Source organism: Bidens hawaiensis, unplaced genomic scaffold (assembly GCF_021521415.1).
Source record: "Bidens hawaiensis isolate Kalapana, Puna unplaced genomic scaffold, B.hawaiensis_p1.1 tig00078787_1, whole genome shotgun sequence".
Classification (NCBI taxonomy): Eukaryota; Viridiplantae; Streptophyta; class Magnoliopsida; order Asterales; family Asteraceae; genus Bidens; species Bidens hawaiensis.
In genome coordinates this window covers 7,128-16,053 of record NW_027503490.1, presented here as the reverse complement: position 1 = coordinate 16,053, position 8,926 = coordinate 7,128, and the positions used below count along the sequence as shown (strand labels likewise).

General features: G+C 37.0%; 1 protein-coding gene across 1 annotated transcript; it reads left to right on the top strand.

Moving 5' to 3' along the window:
• Positions 1-1,361: 1,361 nt before the first annotated feature.
• Positions 1,362-3,389, top strand: LOC143606999 (ankyrin repeat-containing protein At5g02620-like). The gene is made up of 2 exons (XM_077082599.1): positions 1,362-1,835; positions 2,452-3,389. The coding sequence occupies exons 1-2, from the start codon at positions 1,368-1,370 to the stop codon at positions 3,325-3,327; spliced, it is 1,344 nt and encodes a 447-aa protein (XP_076938714.1). The 5' UTR covers positions 1,362-1,367; the 3' UTR covers positions 3,328-3,389.
• The last annotated feature ends 5,537 nt before the right edge of the window (positions 3,390-8,926 follow it).

Below are 8,926 nucleotides of genomic sequence, written 5' to 3'. Positions count from 1 at the left end.
ATGGGTTGATTTAGGGGTATTATATAGGATTTTGTAAAGGTTTTTTTAAAAAAAAACCCGAGCTCAACGGCTCTTTTGGGTGGGCCCACCAGCTTTTCCTCTCTCTTCTCCCGCGATCACCCTTGCGCCCGCCTGGAAATCCGCGCTCGCGCCCCTCTCGCGCCCCTCTCGCGCCTCGGTGGTGTGGTGCTCGCGCCCCGGGGCGCGAGCGGATGGCCTCACGCGCCCTTTCTCGCGCTCCACACCCCTCAGCCTAAGTGACAATCCTAATAAAACATTTACTTAGAACAAGTGTTTATGGAGAGGGGCTAGTTAATCAGAAGTGTTGTCATGTCCTTATCACGTGGCTAGAAGAGCTTCACTAACTAACCACTCAAAAATATGTAATGATTTAATTAACCACTTTATTAAAATAATGCTTAATTTAAATTAATAAAAACTAAACCAAAACAAAACAAAACAAACATATGTGTGGCTTTATTATTTTATTGGTTTAGACATTTAATGGTAAGTGAGGGGGGGGGGGGGAGATAGGCGTTTATTCAATGGCGATGGAGGAGGGTAACGCACCAATTGATTTGGATGTAATGGTGCTTGCCGCCCCCATCTTGGTGACATGGAGGTGGGTTTGTTGATTTAACATAAAAAAAGGTCAAAGATATTAGAAACTCGTTCAAAATATATTATTAATAAGAAACCTCTAATTTGTTTTCGATGATTCAAATTATTATTATTGAAATATACTATTTATAAATCAAAATCAATGTTAATAAATACTTATTTGTAGTAGTTGACCACGTGTTTTGACTTTTGAGTTTTGAGACACTTCTAGAAGCCCAAGTTGAACATTTAGGTCAAGAGGAGAAAGTTCAATCTTTTCTTTATGACTGAACTTAAAAGGTTTTGGTTTGATGACACAAAAACTTTTTAGGCTATAAATAGAATGAGGTAAAAAGTTTGCAACAAAAATTCATTGAATTCTAAATATGGAAAGAAATAATTCTGAAGTCAGATATCAAATTGCAAGTGTCTATCCATTTTTTATATAAGTTAAACCCACTGTCTAATCACATTAGCACATGAAATTTCCTTCATTTATGCTTAACCTAAGGTTAATCTTTCCAAACAATCATGAAGTTTAATCAAGTCCATTTTGGTGCAAGTTTGTCAACATAAGTTCTAAACTTCATTGCATAAATGTCTTATAGTAGTTCACTTGTAACTTTTTGTACCATTTTGACACGTAAGTCCGAATTGGGCCTAACGTCATAGTAGTTCGCTTGTAACTTTTTATACTGTTTTACGTACCTGTCACATTTTCAGATTTTATATAATGCTAAAATTAACTAATATGACTAACCAAAAAAATGTCAAAATATATTCTTGAATATAAAAGGTTCTCAAGATTTAAAGTATTGATTTCAGAGGTATTGAAGGTTCTTATGGAAATGCATTCAGAGCTTTCATTGACTTTTGATCAAAGTAACACCACACCATTGCACACAGCATCAGAACAAGGTCATATAGAAGTGGTGAATTACCTGTTAGAGAAAAACAGTGGCATGGCAAATATTGCAAGAAGCAACCTTAAAACCGCATTACATTCGGGTGCAAGACAGGGCCATTTAGAAGTGGTGAAAGCACTTTCACAAAAAGTACCCGCGATTGTTGGTAGAGCTGATAAAAAGGGACAAACTGCCCTACATATGGCGGTTAAAGGACAAAACGTTGAGGTCGTTAATGCGCTCATTGAAGCCGATAGCGGGTTGATAAATATGGTTGACAAAAAGGATAACACCGCGCTACATATAACTACAAGAAAGGGCCGCAAAGAGGTATGTAAAAGTCATCCAATGAGACGCAAAATGAGCGCGTTGGTAACAACTAACAAGTAAAAAACATTACTCATAAAAACTAGGGTGCCAATTTATGAGAGGACCCAAAAATAAGTAGGTTTTCGGTCGGTATATCTGACCTGTTAAAAAAAATACTTGTGTTCAGTTAACCTGTCAAATTAATCATGTCGTGTTCGTTTGACCTATTTAACTCGTTTAGCTACACAGGCGCCAACCTGTTTAGTTATAGGTCAACCCACTAACTATGTCGTCTAACCCATTTTTCCAAACCACTAACCCAATTAACATGTTTACTACTTGATTATTACTGGTCAACCCGTTTGATACATTTAGATAAATGTTCGGGTTACACAATTTTAAGCATTTGTGAGTTAGGGTAAAGGCTTTTTACACAAATTAATATATATATGGGTCGTGTTTAGATTGAGCAATTTAACACGCCAACCCGACATAATTAAGATCACAACTTTTCAAAATCAAAACAGTACGTCATTGTATTTTTTTTTATGTTAGAAAACTATGGTTGACTTCTAAAGTCAAACTGCTAGTTTTGACCTTTGAAGCTTGTTTTAACATCACTTTACTTAATGTGTAGATTGTTTGTGCATTGCTAAATCACAAGGGAACAATCAACAAAGAAGTCATCAACAAATACGGCGAAACCGCACTCGACACAGCCGAGAAATTCGCTCGATCAGAAATCGCCTTAATCTTGCAAGAACACGGAGTCCCCAAAGCCCGATCGCTTAAAAACAAACAACCACCATTAACACCAACCACCCGCGAGCTAAAACAAACCGTCAGCGACATCAAACACGGCGTCCACAACCAACTCGAACACGCAATCCAAACCCAAAAACGAGTAAAAGGAATCGGAAAACGAATCAACAAAATGCATCTAGAAGGCCTCAACAATGCCATCAACTCCACAACTGTAGTTGCTGTTTTAATTGCAACGGTCACTTTTGCCGCCATTTTTCAACTTCCGGGTCAATACGTGGATAACCCGAAAGATGGGTTCTCATTAGGAGAAGGAAACATAGCTTCAAACCCCGAATTCATCGTGTTCTTGATCTTCGACTCGCTAGCGTTGTTTATATCACTTGCAGTGGTGGTGGTTCAGACGTCAATAGTGGTAGTTGAGAAGCGGGCGAAGAAGCAAGTGATGGCGGTTATTAATAAGTTAATGTGGTTAGCTTGTGTGTTTGTGTCCGTGGCGTTTCTTGCGCTTTCTTTTATTGTTGTTGGTAACGAGAAGTGGTTAGCGGTTGGGGTAACGGTTATTGGGTCGGTCACATTGGCGTCGACGTTAGGGACAATGTGTTATTGGGTTATTATGCATAGGATCGAAGCGAGTAATATAAAGAGTCGACGGCTTGAGAGGAGTAGTAAATCATTGTCGGGTTCGGTGTCGCTCACGCCACTCTCGGATTCCGATAGTGAGAATTTCAAAAAGCTATATGCTATTTGATCATCATAATGTTTTGTGTTTTTATGTGTTTTGCGGTTGAACTTATGCCCTATTATATCTGTGTTGGTACATGGGTACCATGACACCATGTGATATGTATATATATGTAAGAATGATATAAAGTAGCCCAAAATTGTTCTAGAGTACATGTTTGAATCTCTTTGTCCTCTTTGTTTAATCTTCGAAGGACGAGTGTTGGAAATGTGTGTATTCGACCTGAAGAGGTTTAAATATTCTCGGATTGGCCGCTTGAAAAGGGAACCAAACATGACTTATATTTATTCTTATCAAAGATATCAACTCTAACTCGTATGCACCTAAAACTCAAGTGTGTTTCGGGCCAACCCATTGAGTTCATTTGCGAATATGAGTAATATTTCTGAGACTTACTAACAATTTAAACAACCAATGACGTATGTTAAGTGAACTTTTTTTTTATGTTTTTTTTTTGTAATGATATTTTTTTTATCCATTTCAAATTTTTCATTATATAGAAACATAGATATTACATCAACATAGCAGGTAGGCGGGCAACAAGCTGCGCCGCCACCCCTTTCTGAATTCCAACCCTAACCTGCTAAAGACATACCATTGCGCCTTTGGAGTCAACATATTGCTATGCACAACCCGTTGGACCCTGGTTAGGAACCGGATAGCTTCCGGTGCCAAGGAGCCAAAGGTATCAAAAGCCAGAGGGATAAAAATATGTTGGTTCTCTTCGCAGGCTTTAACATGTTTCTCCACCTTCTTTGTTTCAGCCCTTTTCATTGCTTGCCCAGCTAAAAACCTATTATCCATCAAACATGTTTTGTAATTGATTTCTTTTTAGTTGTTTATATTCTTTTATCTCAAATTTCCAATTAACAAATTTGGGGTTTTTAGAGCATTCCCATTCCATTTTCCAAATAATGTGAGGGGAATCTTCATTTTATAGAGATGGTTAAAGTTGTTGTGAGAGGAAGAAAAAGAAAATGTTACTCTTCGTGGTTAAATTTGAAGAAACACATTGTTTACCTCTATAATTTTTTAATGTTTTTGAAAGTGATTGTGAGTGAAGGAAAGATAAAAGGTAATGATAAAAGTATAAAAAAAAGTATTATTTAATTGAAAATAGAACAGAAAAGATGATATATTAATGTAATTATAGATATGAAGATAAAGAATGAAATGAGAATACCCTTATTTAGCTCAAGATTTGATGAAAATAATTGGAGAATGGGAAGGTAAGAATGAGCGGTTGAGAGTGTTGAATTAAGGTAGTGGTTGGAAATAAATGGTTGGCATAAAGTTATAAAAATCTTATCACATGCTCTTTAAAATCTAAATGTGAATTTTTTAAAAATCTCAAGTTTAAATGGGTTAACGGGTCAACACATTTATCGAAGTTGCTGTGTTCGAGTTAAACCGTTTATTAAACATGTCATGTTCATGTTCACCTGGGTATCTTAGCCAACTCAAAACAAGATTTTTTTTTCATGTTGTGTTTCGGTTGGTGAAGATCCTTATATAATAAAGAAGGATGAAAGGACAAAATGGGTAACAAGGATTCATTTGTGTGCATATCTTCGATTGCGCTTGCTTTTTGCTAGCTTTTAACATCTAGAAAACATACATAGTAAGAAACCAAGAAAGACCAAGGCCCACGACATGGATCTTACTTGACGCGTCATGGTTCTGACTCATGAGTCGTTTATTATTGATTGGGATGGTTGTGTGAATGATGTGTTTGCATACAAGTGAATGCAAGTGCTTAAAGCAACAGTTTGTGCTTTGGCAAAAGCTGTCATTGCTTAAAGCAAAATTAGCCACTTTAAAGATTGGAATCACATTCACAAGGTGCTTTTTATGATCAAATCTACGCTCACACATTTTAGTTATATTTAAACTTATAAGGAAAGGATTGATGGTTGATGTAATGATGTTGACTCTGCATAAAGAATTGTTTAAACCTGTCAAGTAGGTGCCTTTGACCTTTTTAATTATGAAAAATGCCATGAATCATTAACTTCACATACAATATCTTCTTTCCTCAAATCTAATTTTTTTTTTGTTTGACTGTGGTATTATACATTTGAATATTCCATTGACTAGATCCTAAATCTAAAGCTCCAAATCAAGGATCAATAATATTAATACCTATGCAAACCGAACCAAAATATCTTGTTTCATAACATTTGAACGAACACATAAGCGTACCAAACACATTGGTTTTATGAAAAATCTTGGGTGTGTCCTTGTGGACAAGCAGATAGTAGTTTTTTTTTGGTAATGTTTTAAAAACTGATGTGACATTACATGATGTGGTTTGGCTATTGAAAGTTGTACAAGATATTTAATGGGTTTTGGTCTGAAGACATAGGAGAGGTGATTGTAAAATGTAAATATGCATGAGTTAATGGAAGATGTACATGGTGGTAAAAAGTAAAATGGCAAAAGTGACATACTTTTAAGCTGTGTTCTAAAAATCGTTAGCCGGACAGTGAGATGGAGACTAGCGATTAATCGGTATTAATCGGATCGGAGTTTAATGTATAGTTTTCAGTTTTCTATAAACACGCGCACATTTTTATATGTAATTTTCAATTTTATACATATAAAAACACATTTTGACCGGAATCTCGCTAGAAACCGCTGATTTTGGCTGTAATTAAATCTCGTCGGAAACCACTGATTATGGCCGGAATCTCGTCAGAAGCTGCCGATTTTAACCAGAACCTCATCAGAAAAAGCCGATTAGATCATATTAAACTTGATTTTGGCGGAGTTGACCTTTTGACCGATTAATTGGCTGATTAACCAAAAATTAATCAGTGAAGCGGAGACTAGCGATTAATCGGCGTCTAATCGAGAAATTTGCAGCACTGCTTTTAAGAGAGTCCATATGACTATAATTTATAAAATATGAGAAATCTTATAGTATTAAAATCACACTAAGTATTTTTTTTTCTTTCACTTGAAGTAGTTTAACTTTGATGATGAACACCACATTTAAAGCAAGTGATTTTGAGGTGGACTGGCACAGTGCAAACACATAATAATGGTAAAAAGTTGATGACTTTAAAGTTAGACTGAGGGGTGTGGGGCTTCAACGGGGGCGCTAGAGCCCCTCCGCTCGCGCCCCCAGACGCTAACACCACACCACCAGGGCGCTAGCGGGGGCGCTAACGCGAAAAACAATGCAAGCGTGAGCCGGTTAGCGGGAGAAGAGAGGGCTGCACAACTTTTGATGGTTTTTTGACTGTTGGGAGCCGAACAAACCAAAAAAAAAATATTTTTCCTATATAATTATACCCCATTTCACCCATTTTTATACCAAAACTTCAAACCTTCACCCAAAATCAATTCATCTTCTCAACTTTTTTTTAAAAAAAATGGCTGGAAATTGGTTCCCAAACCTTGATTCAGATTATCTTGACGATGATTTATGGTCGTCACCGCACCAACCGATGTTTTATTCGGAGCCGCAAGAATCATCCGGCTTTCAACCATCCAACACACAACCGTCTCCTAACTTTGTTGTTCCGGAGACACAAGAATCACACGGTGAAGCTACGGGACCAAAAAGACGCGTCCACCGGAAAAAACAACTTGCAACGGACAGGTCGGGACCGGCTTCGACTCCGAGGACGAAACGGAAAGCCACTCCGTGGTCATCGGATGAGAAGGAAGCCTTGTGTCGGGCTTGGATAGTCATTTCTGAGGATCGGCGTTGCGGTAATTGTTTTAACGTTTTTAAAAATGATTTTTAATAAAAAAGTTAAATAAAAAAGTTAAATGGAAATCTAATTTATTTAGTCATTTTGCAGCCGACTACCAAAAGAGCAAGATTTTTTGGACAAAGGTTAGGGAGACGTTCTACATGCTCGTTGGGAGTACAGAGCGGAACGCCGATATGATTTCGGGTCGGTGGTCCGAAATCAGAAAATTTGTCGGCTTGTTTACTAATCTTTTCAACAGGAACAACGGTCGTATGAGACCAAGTGGCAGTGATGATTTGGCAGTTTACAATTTCACGGTCGAAGAGTGGAAGCAGGAGTGTTTGCGGAGGTATGGGATGGTGAAGACGTGGGACAATTTAAAGTTGTGGGAGAGGTTGAAAAGGTGTTCCAAGTGGGTTGAGCTGGTGGCGCCGGACTTTGATGCGGAAGTAAGGCCGAAACGGACTAAAACTAGTTCGTCTGGAGCGTATAGCACTTCAACCGGGTCGGATTGCCGCGTTGGATTCGACCTAAACATTGCGGAGGAGGAAACGTCTTCACCGCCGATGAGGTGGCCATTGGGAAGGGACGCCAAGGGGAAAAAACCGGCTGAGGGGGAAGCCGTAAACATCGCCAATCTTGTTGAATCCCTCAATAAATTCAACAAAACCATGGAGGTGGTCTCTTATGACAAAAAGGAAAAAAGTCGAATGAGAGATTTGGACTTTCTTACTAGAGACTTCAGTAACCTAAATCCGGTCGATCAAATGCTAATGGAAAAGCAAAAGGAACGTATCCGAAAGAGGTTGATCGAAGAAGACCAAGCCGAAGAATAAGAAGAATGTTTTTTTTAGTACTTTAATTTTTATTTTATTTTTAGATATTAATGTGTTTTTTTATTAATGTGTGTTTTTTTTAATAATTTATGAGTTTTTTTAATAATACGTTGTTTGAATATATTTATAAAAAAATAAAAAAAAATTCGCTGGAGCCCCTGCTGGAGCCCCTCCACACCAGGGCCAGAGACTCCAACGGGGGCTTCAACACCCCCCTTATCCAGTTTCTCTCTCTGCCACACGTCATAATATTATTGGATGGAGCCCCCATTAAAGCCCCCCACACCCCTCAACCTTAGGTATTAGTGGGCTCCCCTTTTTCTTGCTATACAAAAATGCCTTTGAATACATGCCTCAGATTTAAATTTCTTGCATGTGATCTTAAATTGGATTCATCATCTGCTTTGTCTTAAAAGTTAAAAGACGCCTTTTGTAGTTTAGAAATAAAAAATAAAATTAAAAAAACAATTGAAGAAATCTAATAATGATAATATCATACTTAGTTTGTTTTAGAATTTCTTTATTTTTTTCTTTTTGCAACTTTTATCATGGGCAATGACCATCAAAGAAAATACATTCATAGCTTTAGAGGTAAAAACTTATATGACATGGAGTGCCATGGACACACGCACATAAATATACCGAAAATGATTATTCTCATGATTTTTTCCATCTAATTTTCAGTATGACTGTATACTTAATTCTGTCAAATTTGATGACAGGCAACTCATTTGATACTTAAAAGGTAATTACATTACATAGTGACATTCTCTAGGATGAAGTAGTATTCTAGAAGTACACTGTACAACAACAACACAACACAATGCAATAAAACACATTAAACAATTTCAATGAAAATATGATATGTGAAATGATAAAAGTTTTGATTTCTTATTAGTAGACAAAATTTTGCTCAATTAACATTTCAAAGTATAATATAAGTAGTGCATAACAAAATAATGTTTTATTTGAATTCTTATGGACATATTGAAAAAGGGCACCATATGTTAATACCATCATAAAACAAAGAAAATAAACTTGTAAACAGAAAAAAAATGGTTTCAA

Bases quoted from the DNA above. Each gene is read 5' to 3' on its own strand.
- LOC143606999 (XM_077082599.1), top strand. From the start codon at position 1,368: ATGTCAAAATATATTCTTGAATATAAAAGGTTCTCAAGATTTAAAGTA. The intron at 1,836-2,451 runs GTATGTAAAAGT...CTTAATGTGTAG, and splicing joins CAAGAAAGGGCCGCAAAGAG to ATTGTTTGTGCATTGCTAAA.